General features: G+C 43.1%; 2 protein-coding genes across 2 annotated transcripts; both read right to left on the bottom strand.

Annotated features, from left to right (window-relative positions):
• Positions 1–1,088: 1,088 nt before the first annotated feature.
• On the bottom strand, positions 1,089–3,544 carry LOC144325515 (vomeronasal type-2 receptor 26-like). The gene is made up of 3 exons (XM_077919010.1): positions 3,327–3,544; positions 2,657–2,783; positions 1,089–1,990 (listed from the first exon to the last, which is right to left on the bottom strand). The coding sequence occupies exons 1-3, from the start codon at positions 3,366–3,368 to the stop codon at positions 1,089–1,091; spliced, it is 1,071 nt and encodes a 356-aa protein (XP_077775136.1). The 5' UTR covers positions 3,369–3,544.
• Positions 3,545–12,339: 8,795 nt separating this feature from the next.
• On the bottom strand, positions 12,340–14,421 carry LOC114584724 (vomeronasal type-2 receptor 26-like). The gene is made up of 3 exons (XM_077919011.1): positions 14,365–14,421; positions 13,948–14,074; positions 12,340–13,241 (listed from the first exon to the last, which is right to left on the bottom strand). The coding sequence occupies exons 1-3, from the start codon at positions 14,404–14,406 to the stop codon at positions 12,340–12,342; spliced, it is 1,071 nt and encodes a 356-aa protein (XP_077775137.1). The 5' UTR covers positions 14,407–14,421.
• Positions 14,422–19,387: the final 4,966 nt, after the last annotated feature.

The following is a 19,387-nucleotide window of genomic DNA, read 5'->3' on the forward strand; positions in this document are numbered from 1 at the left end:
ACATTTTGTCTGAGGTTGTTATTAGTAGCTGTAGCCTTGAATGAAAAAGCAACATTATCCGTTCTCACAAAAAGGGACAGACACAGAGTCGAGTTTAAACCAAGAAGCTATGTTTTCCTAAATGAAGCTGAGCTTATGCTTGGATAAGCTTACATTTTGGGAATGTGGTGAAGAACCCTGAGATCTATGGACGTATACCTGAAGGAGCCCCCATTGTTCAGCCTGGACACCGAGGTCCAGCGCTGATGTTCTTCTGGTGGTTCTCTCACTGTGAGAAGTGAGGTTACAGAGAACAAGGCAGAGGGCCTTCTCAGTAGCGCAGCCCGCCCTGTGGAATGCCCTCCCATCAGATGTCAAGGAGATTTATAACGATATAACCTTTAGAAGACACCTGAAGGCAGCCCTGTATTGGGAAGCCTTTTAGTGTGTAAGGTTTTTATATATGTTGGACGCCACCAAGAGGGCTGGGGCAACCCAATCAGATGGGCAGGGTACAATACTAATGTTAATTATACATTCATACCTCGTCTTGCGTTTGCTTCAGGTTAAGTGTTTTCAGGTTGCGTCCCACGGTGACCTGGAAGTACTGGAAAGGGTTAATTCCGGGTTTCGCCACTCGCGCAGATGCTCAAAATGACTTCACGTGCATGCACAGAAGCGGCGAATCGTGACCCGTGCATACGCAGATGCGGGGTGCGTTCGGCTCAGGTTGTGAACGGGGCTCCGGAACGGATCCCGTTCACAGCCAGAGGAACCACTGTAATGTTAATAATAATTGAAAGGTGGTATACAAATTGAATAAATAATGATATTAATGATAATCTGCTTGGCCCCTGTGAGAAGAGGCTTCTGGACCATATCCAGCAAGTTCTCCCAATGTTTTTATGTATTACTGTGTTTACACTTAGATTTCTGTGGGAAGCACTCTGAGCATAGACAACAGACAATGACAAGAGAGGGGTAAAACACAGAGTATGGAAAAGATAAGAATTGGGACACACAAGGGATTTCCTTGGCCAGTTTTATTCCAACAAATGTCTGCATTTCCTAATAATGCAACAATTAAAGGGATCAACGCAAGTTGACTCTTATTTGCTCCTCAGAATCAGGTGGTCTTTGCTGTTCAAGTCGGGCCTCAGAAGGATTATGTACACTTTGGGGAAGAAGATGCAAGCGAGCAAGCCAGCACTGGAGGCCAAGATGCAGAAGATCTCCACAGCCACCATCTGCTTTCCTTTGGTGCTCAGATAAGAGGGAACAAAGGACAGCCAAACGCTGCAGAACACCAACATGCTGAAAGTGATGAACTTGGCTTCGTTGAAACTGTCTGGCAACTTCCTGGCCAGGAAAGCCATGGTGAAGCTGACACTGGCCAGGAATCCCAGGTACCCCAAGACACAATAAAACATGGGGGCAGAACCTTCGTTGCATTCCAGGATGATTTCCTCCGCCAGAGAGTTCATGTCCACATCTGGGAAGGGAGGAGCCGTACAGAGCCAAACAGCACAAATACTGGCTTGAAGTGAGCAGCAACCCAGAAGAACAGAGTTGGCCAGAGATTTCCCCACCCATTTCCTCACCCTGCATCCTGGTTTGGTGGCCATGAAGGCCAGAACCACCGTGATGGTTTTGGCCAAGACACAAGACACTGCAATGGAGAAGATGATGCCAAAGGCCGCTTGTCGTAAAGAGCAGCTCACTGGGTGAGGCTGGCCAATGAAAAGCAAGGAGCAGAGGAAGCAGAGCAAGAGGGCAAGGAGCAGAGTGTAGGTGAGGTCCCGGTTGTTGGCTTTGACAATGGGAGTGTCTCCATTCTTAGAGAAGACGCCAAGGACCAAGGCTGTGACCAGAGCAAAGAGCAGAGCTAAGGCAGCTAATGTGATTCCCAAAGGCTCAGCGAAGGAAAGAAATTGTTGGCTCTTGGGAATGCAATGATCTCTGTTGTGGTTTGGAAATTGACCTTTTTGGCATTTGAAACAATAATCCGAATCTAAAAAAAGTCAAATGAATGATATATGAGTTCCCATAAAGAAGGCAACATTTTTCTTCAGGCATGATTCATTTTTTGTAATGAAATGGATTCCTCCATCTCCAATGGCCTTTCAAATTTTCCTTTGAAAGAAATATGGCTTCTGCTCCCATACACAATTTTGAGCCATTAATTATTTGGAAACAAGTATCAGAGATAAGTGGAAACCAGTAAAATGCAACAGGTATTTTTTCTTCATAAATCATATAGGTGGTATCAATCAAATCACCAGGAATTTAGGAAGCAAAGTATTGACGACTGTTAATATGGTGCCATTGTAAGAGCAAAGAGTTGTCTCTGCAGAAAAGTGAGAAGCCCATTTGGAGGAGCAGAATTTGATTTTGTGTTTCTGACTCTCAGCTCAGCCCTAAAACTATGGGGATGGAGGGTTAGGCAAGTCTTCACTGATTCCACAAGCTGTGGCAGGTGGGGAACAGGTAGAGAACACTGGACCTCATCCACACCTATTTCCACATATCTACTTGATCAATGTTAAAGATGTGGCTCTCGTTTGCCCAACTCTCTGTGTTCTTTCTTCCAGATCTGAGTGCAACTGCTGTTCTGTTTCAACTGTATATAAGGGGACGACTAGGAAGCATTCATTATAGAGCAGCTGATGGCTCCTACCTGTTTGGTTTGAAATCATCCCATCTGGACATGAAGCACAGTCATAGCAACAAAATGGCAGCCCCTCCTTCTTTTTCCGGCTGTAGCCTGGCTGGCACCGATCATTGCACAAACCAAGGGGCAACACCTAGCCAGAAAGAGAGGAGAAGAGGAAGCTCCCCTTTGCATGGTAAAGAACACAGTTTGAACCAAAGAGACACAATTACTTGGCAGATTTATGTTATTCCAGAAAGGTGGGGTATGGGTGAATAAACTGTATTCGATAAATAGTTATTGCTGCAGCAGGCAGGTAAACGGCATTTCTGTGCGTTCTAGCTTCCATCAGGGTGTCCCGTTGCACCAGAAGTGGTTTAGTCCTGCTGGCCACATGACCCGTAAAGCTGTCTGTGGATAAACATGGCTCCCTCAGCCTGAAAAGCGAGATGAGCACTACAACCCAGAGTCGCCTTTGACTGAACTTAACTGCCCAGGAGCCCTTGACCTCCCTTTACCGTTACTCCTACATTAAGGTGACGTAAGCCTGGAAAGAGAGCTTACTCTATTGTAGCAACCCCTTCATGCATTATCTTGCTATAAGAATTTTATTTATATCAGACCTTATTCTTGTATTTGTATTCTTGATATTAATAAAACTGTTCCCTTAAAAAAAGAACCAAGAGTCCACTCCCACCTGATTGAATGCTTTGTGCCATGTGATGGCTTCTTCATCCATGCTGAAGTCCACATCGTCGGATTTCTGTGGTTCTACCTTTCCTACTTTCACTCGCAAGAAGGTTTGGTTGGGGAAAGTAACCCAGTTCAGAACATCAAATCCAGCTGCCAATTCCCCATTCTCATCAAAAGACACAAAGTCCCCAGCACTGTTGTTGAAGGAGATGCTCCTCAGGAAAGAGGGAAGCTAGGCAGAAGAAAACAAGGCAAAGTTTAAAAGTAACGATAGGGAGAAGCTTAATTGGTTTTATAAAGGAAAAAGTATCAATCCATATATGTCACACAATGGAAAGGAGTAAAAAATGGTGTGGTCCAACATTGGAGCACATATGGATTTCTATAAAGTCCACTTAGCCTGATATTTAAGCATTTGAGGGTTCAGTTCTGGGGTTTCATGTGCAAAGGCAAAATCGTGCAAAGTCAGGAATCCTGGAACTGCCCTTCACAAGGTGGAGAGGGACTTCCTAGGACCTGGGAAGGTTGTAGGAGGACCCAGGGGTGCTCCCAAAGCCCTGTCAGGACCTCCCCACAGCCTGGCAAGCAAGGGGGCACCTTCTTTTCTGGGCTATGTGTCGCACCGTGTGGCCTTGTGTCTCCTTCCCTGAGGCTGGCATGGAAAGCACTGCCTTGCTCACCTGGCCTTGGGAGGGAAGTGCCCTCATGCCTCCTTCCCAGAGCCCAGCAAGCAAGGGGGAGGGCTGCACACCCAGGGCCCTCCCTGGACCTTCTGAGAGCCTGGTAAGAAAGGGAGATCTTCTGGGAGGGCAGGGGGAAGGGGGGAAAGAAATAGAGAGCAGGTAATGGTGAGTTTTCACGGCACTCCATTCTTTATGCACATGAAGTTGCAATCCCATATGTAAAGTGAGTGTAAATTGTGGGCCTCCTGTAAATAAGGAACAGTCCAGGAGCCTGTTAAAAAATTGACCAGGCAATAACATTTGAAAATAGCATATAAGTTCCTCTTTAGTGCAGAAATAACTGCTGGCTCTAGAAGATAGTTTTTGTTCGTGGACAGAATAACCTGGCACTCACGGGTAGAATCAAACCTAAATATTTTCAAATGCATTCTTCATTCTTGATAGTTCTCCTTCTGTTGCTTGACTTTGTGCATTGTCACATGGATAACAAAACAAGTCTAGTTTCAGAACCATTTTCATATGCATTATGATGCTTGGCATCTATTCAGTTTTTTAAAGTACTCATATGACCCTTCCAGTCTTCGGCGGTGAGATATGGTGGTGAGATCTGCCAAGAGATTGGACAGCCAGTCGTGCTAGTAATTCAAGGTTAAATGAGGGTAATTAACCCTGCTCACCCACAGATTGTCCGTTATCTGTGCTCCGCAACAAGATGTGGAGGCAGGCACGCTGGGTGATGTCCAAGGTATGAATCTGGCAACTCTCCAAAATCAGTCTCAGCAGCCGGGGATTCCTGTTTTTAAAATTTTTGAAAAATTTGGCAAGAAACAGGCGTGTTCTGGGAAGAAGGAGTTAAAAAAGATCTGCTAAATGAAACAGTCGCTGAATATCAAGGTTTAGAAAAGGATTCCTATCATTGTGTTTTCATTAATATGAGGTGAGCGGTTATTTTTCTTCTTTTATATATCTACACTTGTTTTTCTATGCTGAACCTCACCAACAAAGAACTAACATTAAATGGAACACAGGAGGACTTCCAATTGTAATTAGCTATGTGGCTGCGCAGCCCTCATTTGAAGTTTTAATTGGACAAAGGAACTCAGAAAATGGCGCCGATAGCTGTGTTGCAGTGGAAAAATCTCCTTTTGAGGGAGTGGGAGACATCTCTTTGAACTACAGGGAAATACTTCACAAAAAACAGTGCATTTGTTTGCACAGATCATTGTTATAAAAGGTGAGAGGAAGGTGAAGCTGGTGTCTGGCAGCCCCGCCAGGACCCGGGTGGGGGAGAGTAGGTGTCGATTCCAGGAAAAGCCAATCAGTCACCAAAAGATTGCTGAATATAAAAGTGAAGTATACCCTACTCCTTTGTATCTCTCCAAATCAGCTTGATAACAGCTCATGACGTCATGAATCTTTAAATGAAGCAGACTTGGACAACAGCCCAGATTTGGAAGGGAGGCAGCGTTGAGAACTCTTTAAAACAGCAAGAAATAAACTGTATTCTGGCAGGTGAATTGGACATACTGATTTAATTTAATATGACAGGAGATATGTACCAATGACTGGAGACTTTGAGAGGTAAAGATTTGAATTTGGAAATAGGATAACAACAGCGAAGAAGCAGAAAATAATAATGTGTGAGATGATTGCCCCAGGCATCCAGAACATGGGATGTCCCCCCTGAAATTTTTAAATTTGGAATGTAATTTGGTTATATATGTTTATATTGTGATTGGATTGGATTGTTATTAATTGGGTTGTTTCTAATTGAAAATTAATAAAAATTATTTACCAAAAATCAAGTACTCATATTACAGGGAGGTTTTTAATGTTGGAGGTTTTTCTGTGGGTATATATATATATATATATACTATTATAGTGTGCTCAGAGACAAACACCAGTGATTTGTGCAATGTCAAATGCTGTGATGGTGCCCAGGGAGAGTATTCAAGAGGTTCTTCATGGATCAAAACATACCATCGTTCAGATATTAACACATAATGAGGCCCAGTTTAACATGCCTCCTTCTTCACCACTCCTGACATATCAGCATCACAAACACATAGGGCAGTAGAACATTGTTGAGTTCCACAAGGAGGTGACATTTCTCTGTGAGGATGTGCAGGAGGAGATACTTCCACCTCTGCAACTTGAAGGGGAAGTACAGGGAATATATTGACACTGACTCCAGCTTGAAGGCAAGGGAAAACAGGGAAGCACTGAAAAGAACATTTGTTATGTGTGGGAGAGGTAAAAGCTGTAAGAGGCATTTTTCTTCCATGTGTATGCATTCTGTGGACTCTGTGTCTTCAACCATTATATTAGCCCCAAGCAAAGATTTATTCTGAATATGAAATCTTACCTGCCAAGGTTGCAGTTTGGGAGGATGTCCACCTCTGCCTGCCATCCTTTTGTATTTTGGTCTGGATGAGAGAACCTTGTGCAAAGTATATGCAATGGCATAAACTGCATTATAGGTGCTGTAACTTTGACCAGTCATGGTCATTTCAAAAATGTGCCCAGGAAGGCTCTCCAGACTCTCTTTGCCAGTGCATGTGTCTGTGCTTTCATTGGGGTCATTGGAAACAGAAAATAAGCAGTTGAATGCCTTTTCCCAAAAAGTCTGGAGGAACCCATCTCCGTTTGGAGAGTTGGGGTTTAGGGTCTGAAGGAATTCCTTAAATCCCTGAACTATTTCTGTGTGAATTGCAAAAGACAGGGCGCCATCAAAGACTTGAATATCATAATACCTTTGCATTGTTTCTGCTGAGAAGGCCCATTGGGCTGTCAAAATCCACACGGTTCCTGCAGAATTCTCTGCAATATCTTCATATAAGGAAAAGAAATATTTCAGCCACTTCACAGCTGTGATGGTCTGAGTTTCTGAACACAGAACTAATATATTGACTTCTGAGTCTATCAAGATGGAGGACTTAGCCCGAATGAGTTCCAATGAACTGAAATGATCTATACCTTGAGATAAGGATGGTAGTTTTTCCTTGAAGGCTGTGCAGACTCCATGCTGGGAAAGCATTGGCTCTAAGATTTGCATAAACTTATCTCCATTTTCATCATCTGATGCAACAAGTCCGACCCACGTCCATTGGAAATGAAGAAGTAGCTTGACAATCCCTGCATATTGATATTTCTCATTGGGCACCATCCGGAAGAAGGTTTGGAGCTGCAACTCGGTCCTCCTCACTGGAGCTAATACACAATAAGCAATCTAAGGAAGAAATCAATCTCACAAAAATGGGAGAGTTATAATAGCAAACGGTTAGGATGCATCCCACATAGCTGCCTGAAGTGGAAGCCATGAGAATACATTGAATGTAAAGATATATTCTTTAGTTTTATATATTGGAGGAATTTGAACAAATGTAAGCACAAGTTCCTTGTTTTAGAAGTGTTATAACATAAAACACTTTATCCATTACTCATCTATGAAAACATCTTGGTCAGGTTTATCATTTATAATGAAGTATGTAGAAAGTGAAATATTTTTAAGTGATTTGGATCTATGAGGATGAAATGCTCAAAACATTTGTTCCCTAATGCCAACAATATTGTCATTTTCTTCCCAGAATCACCCTTTTGATTAACTACTTCAGTTTTGCAGTATGGTACTAGGTAATGTCAAATAATTTCATGAAAGACATCAGACATTTGAGGAATATTCATATTCTTCCTTTTCCTCTTCAATGGTTGATTATTTTGCATCCCCCTCCCCATAGAGTATTTTGTTTGCAACCACTTGGGAAGGTGCTATAACATAAAACACTTTATCCAGTACTCACCAATGACAACCTCTTGGTCAGGTTTATCATTTACAATCAAGTATGTAGAATATGAAATATTACATTTACCAGGTGGAACCCATTTGATGCTTTATTGTGGTTTTTTTTTATTGGTCTAAGTTACCCAATGTCAACCCAGTCAGAAGGATGGCATATCATCATCATCATCATCATCATCATCATCATCATACCTGTGGAATCTTGTAGATGCCTAAGATTGTAGTCATGTGAAGGGAGATGTCAGAGTCAAGTGCTCCAATAACAGCTATCATATTTCTTTTCTTGTCACATTTGAAGTTGGGGACAATCCTTTCTGTGGCAGACAGAAGTTTCAGGGTGTTCTGATAAGTCATCCTTGTATTTAAGAAGCTATCATAGAGTTGGACCCCAAAGCTTATATTCGGAACGATGTTAGGATTCTCATTGATTTCATTCACAGCAAACACCAGGGAGAGAATATTCTGGTAATACTTCATTGCTGAACTAATAAAAGAGTTGGAAACGTGTCAGAGGTATTCATTTTTTCTGGCTTTTTATAGCAAATTCCGAAAGATTAAATAACACAAAATTAACAAAAAACTCATATGCCTTGTGCCTCCTAACACTTGATAACGGAAATCCATGGTCAATATTCAGTCAGATATGCGAATATAATGTCTAAAAAGGATTTAATTTTGTGCAGAACATTCACATCCTGCAACACACACATATAAGAGTTATCCCTGATGATTAATAGATTAGACAAATTTATAGGTATTAATTTTAGTTGATCTACTCTGCAGGTACCTCAGTTACATACTTTGTATTGGAAAAAAAGTTTGCAACACTTCAGTAATTTTTACCCAATATTGTTAAATGGTACAGCTGGGAATATAACCCAAAATCTATTATATCCTTGTCTCACTGCATCTGTGACTGTCAGATTAAATGATGGTGATTGTGAATGTGGGGATCAGGCTTTGCTGCAAAGTAAAACCATCCATCCTTGGTGTGGAAGGAAACACAGAGGGAGGAAGAGGATCAAGCATGAGATCAGGTGAGAAACATGGGATCAGGTGAGGAGAAAGCAGAAGAGACAGAAGACAGAAACCTCCAGATCAGGAATAAAGTAACATAGAAGAACATGCCAAGATCACAATCTAAAGAAAAGAATATGTATTTTTAACCCCCATGCATGGAAAGAAGTCAAATGTTTTCTGTGCATGCCATGGTTTGTATGGTGTAGTTGTAGCCTATAGTAGGATATAGAAGTGTACACTATGAAGGATAGCGTTATTTCCTTACAAAAGATCATCTGTAAATTTTGTGTTTGGATGGTCATGGAAATCTATTTCTTCAGATACATAGCTAAAAGTATAAAGAACTCCTCCAATGAACAGGTCCCCTCTCTGATAATACTGGAATGGAAGCTGGAATGAATCCGTCATGGTGCATCTGTCAGAGTCTTCCTTGCACTCAGTTGGAGGCATCTGGAGCCACAGGAAGAGAAGAATCAGCAGCAGAAATGTTCCTGCCATCTTGACCAACAGTTATGCAGAATGGCAGATTTCTCTCTCATCCACCATAAATTGCATTAGATTTTATGACTCTGGATTACTTTGATAAAGGGAATGTTCCAAAGACCTGATCCATGAGATCCTGTGTATTCACAATTTCTCACTGGGGCTCTGAATATCACAGGGTTTATTTAATATACACTTTTACACTCTGATACTGACTGTGTTCATGGTCTGACATGGGATTTGGCAAGATGGATGATGAAATCCAGCAGTTTGAGATAATTACTGGTTCCACAGTTATCTCCTTTGAGCATTGTGTTCTGTGAGACAAAATAATAAGAGCAAAATAATCATACATATTTCTCATTGAGACGTGCACTGGGAATGGAGAGTAACAGGAAAGCATGCAGCCCACCTGCAAACCGGTAATCTGAAGGGAGCTCCCTAGTTTTTCCAAATCTCTTCTTCAATCACACATGCACCATTTTCCTCAAGTGTACATGTGTCACCAACAGAGACCTGATTTTTAGGATTTTGAGCCTTATTATAACAGCAGCAGCAGAATTAGCAGCATCAACAGCAACAACAACAAGTGGTGTATCCTTGTACACCAGTTAAGGGGAGGTTGGAAACAATTAAAATAATGCAGACTCCAGTTGCTGGTGCAATACAGGGTATTACAAAATAGAAAAATGGTTAGTGTTTGCAAGACATTTGTGTTTCTAAACAGTTCAGGAAACCCTTCTTGCATGAACCAACAGTTTAATCTACTAATTATATGTAAAGATGCAGAGAAATGCATATGGAGAAATGTATTCTGTCATCTAAAAGTAGGAGAGCAACGTGAGGGACCCAGCAGGTGACAATGAAGGCCTAAATGCAGGGGTGCAACTTGAAACATAAGAGACATGTGGTTGTGGCAGATGAGAATGGAAAAGCCAGTGAGATCATGCAATTTAGAAGGTGAGCGACAGAATGTTTAAGTTCTAATTATTACCTCTTTATGGGGCAAGCGGACATAATATACCAGATCTTTCTTGGGCTTTCACGGTTACCCAGCAGTGTGGGGTTCGGGTTCAATGTGAGCATTCTTGGAGCAGTTCCATTCTTGCGTGGTCAAACATTCTTGGGCTTGCAGACAGTAAGATGTCCCTGGTGATGGAAGCAGCCAAGGGAAAGGCTCTACTGGGAAATGAAAGGTTGGCAAGGTGTTAGAAGTTCTCTTGAGCTCTTCTCAGTTTGGGTCCTATGCAAGGGTTCCTAACCTGGGTTCTTATGAACCTTCCCAGCTCCATGAAGAACAGAAAGCTGGCTCCCAGAGGAATGGTGGGTTTCGTGTTCCATTTGTATTTGACCCTTGCCCCTACTGGCTGATAAAAAGAGCAAGAAGAGGACAGCCAGTACAGGCTGAGTGCAAATCTGGAAGAGTGTTAGAAGTGGGTTTGAAACCCTCAAAACAAAAACAAACAAACAAACAAACAAACAAACAAACAAACAAACAAACAATACCTGAACAGAATTGGTGAAGCAGCAAAGAGTTCATTGATCACAAAATGCTCTTGCAAGGGCGTGTGACCCAAAGTAGCACACCGAAAATTAACAAAGCATAAACTTATATTCCCTATAACTCAAAGCACAGGTTCCCTCCATTGTTTTCCCATTGGCTGGAGTACCACAAGGTGTACAGCCTATCACGACCTCCTAATTAATCTACCCTAATTTGGTCTGTATCCCTATGCTATTAATTGCTAAGCCAAGCAAAAATACCTGGAGATAAGTGTGAATTGATCTCTATACTTGTTGATGCCAAATAATCTAAACCGTCTAAAGTTATCTAGCACTATGGCCTCATGAAAATCAACATTTATGTCTGAGGCTGCCTAGCGCAACTGCAGCCTTGTATCTTTACGTGAATGAAAGCACATTTTGTCTGAGGTTGTTATTAGTAGCTGTAGCCTTGAATGAAAAAGCAACATTATCAGTTCTCACAAAAAGGGAAAGACACAGAGTTGAGTTTAAAGCAAGAAGCTATGTTTTCCTAAATGAAGCTGAGGTTATGCTTGGATAAGCTTACATTTTGGGAATGTGGTGAAGAACCCTGAGATCTATGGACGTATACCTGAAGGAGCCCCCATTGTTCAGCCTGGACACCGAGGTCCAGATCTGATGTTCTTCTGGTGGTTCTCTCACTGTGAGAAGTGAGGTTACAGAGAACAAGGCAGAGGGCCTTCTCAGTAGCGCAGCCCGCCCTGTGGAATGCCCTCCCATCAGATGTCAAGGAGATTTATAACGATATAACCTTTAGAAGACATCTGAAGGCAGCGCTGTATCGGGAAGCCCTTTAGTGTGTAAGGTTTTTATATATGTTGGACGCCACCAAGAGGGCTGGGACAACACAATCAGATGGGCAGGGTACAATACTAATGTTAATAATATATTCATACCTGGTGTTGCGTTTGCTTCAGGTTAAGTGTTTTCAGGTTGTGTCCTGCGGCAACCCAGAAGTACTGGAAAGGGTTAATTCTGGGTTTCGCCACTCGCGCATGCGTAGATGCTCAAAATGACTTCACGTGCATGCACAGAAGCAGTGAATCGCGACACTCGCACGTGCAGACGTGCAGATGCGGCATGTGTTCTGCTCAGGTTGTGAATGGGGCTCCGGAACAGATCCCATTCGCAACCAGAGGTACCCCTGTAATGGTAATAATAATTGAAAGGTGGTATATAAATTGAATAAATAATGATATTAGTGATATCTGGTTGGCCCCTGTGAGAAGAGGCTTCTGGACCAGATGCTCCATGGACCGGATCCAGCAAGTTCTCCCAATGTTCGTAGGTATTACTGTGTTTAAACTTAGATTTATGTGGGAAACACTTTAAGCATAGACAACAGTGACAAGAGAGGGGTTAAAACACGGAGTAGGAAAATGAAAAGAACTGGGACACACAAGGGATTTCCTTGGCTAGTTTTATTCCAATAAATGTCTACATTTTCTAATAATGCAAGAATTAAAGGGATCAACGCAAGTTGACTCTTATTTGCTCCTCAGAATCAAGTGGTCTTTGCTGTTCAAGTCGGGCCTCAGAATGATAATGTACAATTTGGGGAAGAAGATGCAAGCAAGCAGGCCTGCACTGGAGGCCAAGATGCAGAAGATCTCCACAGCCACCATCTGCTTTCCTTTGGTGCTCAGATAAGAGGGAACAAAGGACAGCCAAACACTGCAGAACACCAACATGCTGAAAGTGATGAACTTGGCTTCGTTGAAACTGTTGGGCAACTTCCTGGCCAGGAAAGCCACCGTGAAGCTGACCATGGCCAGGAATCCCAGGTACCCCAGGACACAATAAAACATGGGGGCAGAGCCTTCGTTGCATTCCAGGATGATTTCCTCCGCCAGAGAGTTCATGTCTACATCTGGGAAGGGAGGAGCCATACAGAGCCAAACAGCACAAATACTGGCTTGAAGTGAGCAGCAACCCAGAAGAACAGAGTTGGCCAGAGATTTCCCCACCCATTTCCTCATCCTGCATCCTGGTTTGGTGGCCATGAAGGCCAGAACCACCGTGATGGTTTTGGCCAAGACACAAGACACCGCAATGGAGAAGATGATGCCAAAGGCCGTTTGTCGTAAAGAGCAGCTCACTGGGTGAGGCTGGCCAATGAAGAGCAAAGAGCAGAGGAAGCAGAGCAAGAGGGCAAGGAGCAGAGTGTAGGTGAGGTCCCGGTTGTTGGCTTTGACAATGGGAGTGTCCCCGTTCTTAGAGAAGACGCCAAGGACCAAGGCTGTGACCAGAGCAAAGAGCAGAGCCAAGGCAGCTAATGTGAATCCCAAAGGCTCAGCGAAGGAAAGAAATTGTTGGCTCTTGGGAATACATTGATCTCTGTTGTGGTTTGAAAATTGACCTTCTTGGCATTTGAAACAATAATCCGAATCTAATAAATAAATAAATCAGATTAATGATGTATGCGTTCCCACAAATTAGGCAACCTTTTTCTTCTGGCTTCTTTTTTTCTTTGTAATGAAATGGATTCCTCCATTTCCAATGGCCTTTCAATTTTCCTTTGAAAGAAATATTTCTTTTGCTCCCAAAACAGAATTCTGAGTCATTAATTAGTTGGAAAAAAGTATCAGAGATAAGTGGAAACCAGTAAAATGCAACAGGTATTTTTTCTTCATAAATTATATATAGGTGGTATCAATCAAATCACCAGGAATTTAGGAAGCAACGTATTGACTACTGTTAATATGGTGCCATTGAAAGAGCAAAGAGTCATCTCTGTTGAAAAGTGAGAAGCCCACTATGATATCTTGGAGCTGCAAAATTTGATTTTGTGTTTCTGGCTCTCAGCCCTAAAACTATGAGGATGGAGGGTTAGGCAAGTCTTCACTGACTCTGCAAGCTGTGGCAGGTGGGGAGCAGGCAGAGAACACTGGACATGATCCAGACCTATTTCCACAAATCTACTTTGTCAATGTTAAAGTTGTGGCTCTAGTTTGCCGAACTCTCTGTGTCAGTCTTCTTTCTTTCAGATCTGAGAGCAACTGCTGTTCTGTTTAGGAGCACTGAACTGTTAAAATGGGGAAACTGTTGAAATAGACTAGGAAGCATTTTATAAAAGAGCAGCTGATGTCTCCTACCTGTTTGATTTGAAATCATCCCATCTGGACATGAAGCACAGTCATAGCAACAAAATGGCCGCCCCTCCTTCTTTTTCCGGCTGTAGCCTGGCTGGCACCAATCATTACACAAACCAAGGGGCAGCACCTAGCCAGAAAGAGAGAAGAGGAAGCTCCCTTTGCATGGTAAAGAACACAGTTTGAACCAAAGAGACGAGATCACTTGGCAGATTCATGTTATTCCAGAAAGGAGTTCTGGCTTTACTCCTACATTAAGGTGACGTAAGCCTGGAAAGAGAGCTTACTCTATTGTCGCAACCCCTTCATGCATTAACCTGCTATAAGAATTTTATTTATATCAGACCTTATTCTTGTATTTGTATTCTGCATATTAATAAAACTGTTCCCTTAAAAAAAGAACCAAGAGTCCATCCCCACCTGATTGAATGCTTTGTGCCATGTGATGGCTTCTTCATCCATGCTGAAGTCCACATCGTCGGATTCCTGTGGTTCTACCTTTCCTACTTTCACTCGCAAGAAGGTTTGGTTGGGGAAAGTAACCCAGTTAATAACGTCAAATCCAGCTGCCAATTCCCCATTCTCATCAAAAGACACAAAGTCCCCAGCACTGTTGTTGAAGGAGATACTCCTCAGGAAAGAGGGAAGCTAGACAGAATAAAACAAGGAAAAGTTCAAAAAGTAAAGAAGGGAAAAGCTTTATTGGTTTCAGAAAGGAAAAAGTATCAATCCATATATGTTACACATTGGAAAGGAGTCAAAAATTGTGTGGTCCAACATTGGAGCACATATGGATTTCTCGGAAGTACAGTTGGTCTGACACGTTAGTATTTGAGGGTTCAGCTCTGGGGGTCCATGAGCAAAGGTGTTGTTGTTGTTGTTTAGTCGTTTAGTCGTGTCCGACTCTTCGTGACCCCATGGACCAGAGCACGCCAGGCACTCCTGTCTTCCACTGCCTCCCGCAGTTTGGTCAGGCTCATGTTTGTAGCTTCGAGAACACTATCCAACCATCTCATCCTCTGTCGTCCCCTTCTCCTAGTGCCCTCCATCTTTCCCAACATCAGGGTCTTTTCCAGGGAGTCTTCTCTTCTCATGAGGTGGCCAAAGTATTGGAGCCTCAACTTCACGATCTGTCCTTCCAGTGAGCACTCAGGTCTGATTTCCTTAAGAATGGATGTGTTTGATCTTCTTGCAGTCCATGGGACTCTCAAGAGTCTCCTCCAGCACCATAATTCAAAAGCATCAATTCTTCGGCGATCAGCCTTCTTTATGGTCCAGCTCTCACTTCCATACATCACTACTGGGAAAACCATGGCTTTAACTATACGGACCTTTGTTGGTAAGGTGATGTCTCTACTTTTTAAGATGTTGTCTAGATTTGCCATCGCCTTTCTCCCAAGGAGCAGGCGTCTTTTAATTTCGTGACTGCTGTCACCATCTGCAGTGATCATGGAGCCCAAGAAAATAAAATCTCTCACTGCCTCCATTTCTTCCCCTTCTATTTGCCAGGAGGTGATGGGACCAGTGGCCATGATCTTCGTTTTTTTGATATTGAGCTTCAGACCATATTTTGCGCTCTCCTCTTTCACCCTCATTAAAAGGTTCTTTAATTCCTCCTCACTTTCTGCCATCAAGGTTGTGTCATCTGCATATCTGAGGTTGTTGATATTTCTTCCGGCGATCTTAATTCCGGCTTGGGATTCATCCAGCCCAGCCTTTCGCATGATGAATTCTGCATATAAGTTAAATAAGCAGGGGGACAATATACAGCCTTGTCGTACTCCTTTCCCAATTTTGAACCAATCAGTTGTTCCATATCCAGTTCTAACTGTAGCTTCTTGTCCCACATAGAGATTTCTCAGGAGACAGATGAGGTGATCAGGCACTCCCATTTCTTTAAGAACTTGCCATAGTTTGCTGTGGTCAACACAGTCAAAGGCTTTTGCATAGTCAAAGGTAGAATCGTGCAAAGTCAGGAACCCCTGGAACTGCCCTCCACAAGGCAGAAAGATGCTTCCTATGCTCTGGGAAGCTTGCAGGAGGACCCAGGGATGCTCCCAGAGCCCTGTCAGGACCTCCCCACAGCCTGATAAACAAGGGGGCCCCTTCTTTCCTGGCCCGTTGGAGGCCCCCTTTGGTCTTGTGTCTCCTTCCCCGAGGCTGGAATGGAGTGCACTGCTTTGCTCACCTGGCCTTGAGAGGGAAGCGCCCTCACGCCTCCTTCCCAGAGCCCAGCAACCAAGGGAGAGGGCTGCACACCCAGGGCCCTCCCTGGACCTTCTGAGAGCCTGGTAAGAAAGGGAGATCTTCTGGGAGGGCAGGAGGAAGGGGGGAAATAAATAGAGAGCAGGTAATGGTGAGTTTTCCCTGCTTTCCATTCTTTATTTACTTCCCCCCACAAACATGAGGTTGCAATCCCACATGTAAATCCCACTTGCGAAACTTGCGGGCCCCCTGTAAATAAGGAACATTCTAGGAGCGTGCTAAAAAATTGACCAGACATTTGAAAATAGCATATAAATTCCTCTTTGGTGCAGAAACAACTGCTGGCTCTAGAAGATCGTTGTTGTTGTTGGACTTAATAATTTAGCAGTCATGGGTAGAAACAAACCTAAATGCTGCCAGAGGAAAGTTCTAGAGGTTCTTCCAGGATAAAGACAAACCATCTTTCTGATATTAACATAACATGTAGCCCAATTTAACATGCTTCCTTCTTCACCACTCCTGACATACCAGCATCACAAACACATAGGACAGCGGAACATGCAGCTCCTTTCACAACATTGTTGAGTTCTACAAAGAGGTGACATTTCTGTCTGAGGAAGTGCAGGAGGAGATACTTCCACCTCTGCAACTTGAAGGTGAAATATAGGTGATACAGTGGTACCTTGGGTTACAGACGCTTCAGGTTACAGACACTTCAGGTTACAGACTCCGCTATCCCAGAAATAGTACCTCGGGTTAAGAACTTTGCTTCAGGATGAGAACAGATATCATGCTCCGGCATCGCAGCAGTAGCAGGAAGCCCCATTAGCTAAAGTCGTGCTTCAGGTTAAGAACAGTTTCAGGTTAAGGACGGACCTCCAGAACGAATTAAGTTCTTAACCTGAGGTACCACTGTATATCGATTCTGGCTCCAACTTGAAGGCAAGGGAAAACAGGGAAGCACTGAAAAGAATATTTTTTTTTGAGGGAAAGGTAAATGCTGTAAGAGGTATTTATTGTATGTTCGTTCTATGGACTGTGTGCCATCACCCATTAGATCAGCCCCAAGCAAAGATTTATTTCAAATATGAAATCTTACCTGCCAAGGTTGCAGTTTGGAAGGATGGAGTCCACCTCTGCCTGCCATCCTTTTGTGTTTTGGTCTGGATGAGAGAATCTTGTGCAAAGTATATGCAATGGCATAAACTGCATTATAGGTGCTGTAACTTTGACCAGTCATGGTCATTTCAAAAATATGCCCAGGAAGGCTCTCCAGACTCTCTTTGCCAGTGCATGTGTCTCTTCTTTCGTTGGGCTCATTGGAAACAGAAAATATGCAGTTGAATGCCTTTTCCCAAAAAGTCTGGAGGAACCCATCTCCGTTTGGAGAGTTGGGGTTTAGGATCTGAAGGAATTCTTTAAATCCCTGGACTTTTTCTGTGTGGATTGCAAAAGACAGGGCACCATCAAAGAGTTGAATATCATTATACCGTTGCATTGTTTCTGATGAGAAGGCCCATTGGGCTGTCAAAATCCACACGGTTCCTGCAGAATTCTCTGCAATAGCTTCATATAATGAAAAGAAATATTTCAACCACTTCACAGCTGTGATGGTCTGAGTTTCTGAACACAGAACTAATATATTGACTTCTGGGTCCATCAAGATGGAGGACTTAGCCCGAATGAGTTCCAATGAACTGAAATGATCTGTCCCTTGAGATAAGGCTGGTAGTTTTTCCTTGAAGGCTGTGCAGACTCCATGCTGGGAAAGCATTGGCTCCATGATTTCCATAAACATCTCTCCGTTTTCATCATCTGAAGCAACAAGTCCGACCCATGTCCATTGGAAATGAAGAAGCAGCTTGACAATCCCTGCATATTGATATTTCTCATTGGGCACCGTCCGGAAGAAGGTTTGGAGCTGCAACTCGGTCCTCCTCACTGGAGCCAATACACAATAAGCAATCTAAGGAAGAAATCAATCTCACAAAAATGGGAGAGTTATAGCAAATGGTTAGGATTCATCCCACATAGCTGCCTGAAGTGGAACCCATGAGAATTTATTGAAGGTAAAAATATATTCTTTAGTTTTGTATATCGGAGGAATATGAATGAATATAAGCACAAGTTCCTTGATTTAGAAGGAACTTTACTCATCAATGACAACATCATGGTCAGGTTTATCATTTACAATGAAGTATGTAGAAAGTGCCCACCTAGCAGTTCGAAAGCACCCTTAAGTGCAAGTAGATAAATAGGTACCGCTTTATAGGGGGAAGGTAAACAGCGTTTCCGTGTGCTGCGCTGGTGCTGGCTCGCCAGAGCAGCTTCGTCACGCTGGCCACGTGACCCGGAAGTGTCTCCGGACAGCTCTGGCCCCTGGCCTCTTAAGCGAGATGGGCGCGCAACCCCAGAGTCGGTCACGACTGGCCCGTACGGGCAGGGGTACCTTTACCTTTACCTTTATGTAGAAAGTGAAATAGTTCTTAAGTGATATTAGATCTATGAGGATGAAATCCTCAAATCTTTTGTTCGCTAATGCCAACAATATTGTCATTTTCTTCCCAGAATCACTACTTCAGTTTTGCAGTAAGGTACTAGATAATGTCAACTCATTTCATGGAAGACATCAGACATTTGAGGAATATTCATATTCTTTTCTTCTTCTTCTTCATTGGTTGATTTTTTTGCACCCCCCCCTCCCCATAGAGTATTTTGTTTACCTGGATTGCAACCACTTGGGAAGGTAACAAAATAAAGCCTTCACGCTTTCTATACTTTTTGGTGAAATACACCACTAAACTAGTGGAAGCTCTGGACATTTCCTACAAGTTCTGCTACTTTGGAAGGAAGGAAGTAAAGCTCAATGAAAGTGTGAATGGATTGTCTGTCCAGAAACTGCTTTTTACTTGGAAATCATGCTTCACTTCCTGAGTGAGGAATTTATGGCCCTTCAGAACATCCTGGACTCCAAGTGATCATCCTTGACCATTGACTTATAGAGGCTGGGGCTAGTGGGCAACACATGGACAAGGGACATCCCTGGTGTGCAGCTTCCTGGAAGGAGGATTCCTACTGGTGCATTTGCATTGCACCAACCTCCCTCTCTCTCCCTTTCCCTCCCTCCTTCCAGACGAGCTGCAGTGACACCTGTGACAGGAAGTCGGGTGAGCACCAAAGCTCTTCCAACCACGACTGAATATCAGTGAGTGAACTCTTTATTTTCCAGGTATGTTTT

This window comes from Podarcis muralis, chromosome 14 (assembly GCF_964188315.1).
Source record: "Podarcis muralis chromosome 14, rPodMur119.hap1.1, whole genome shotgun sequence".
Taxonomy (NCBI): domain Eukaryota; kingdom Metazoa; phylum Chordata; class Lepidosauria; order Squamata; family Lacertidae; genus Podarcis; species Podarcis muralis.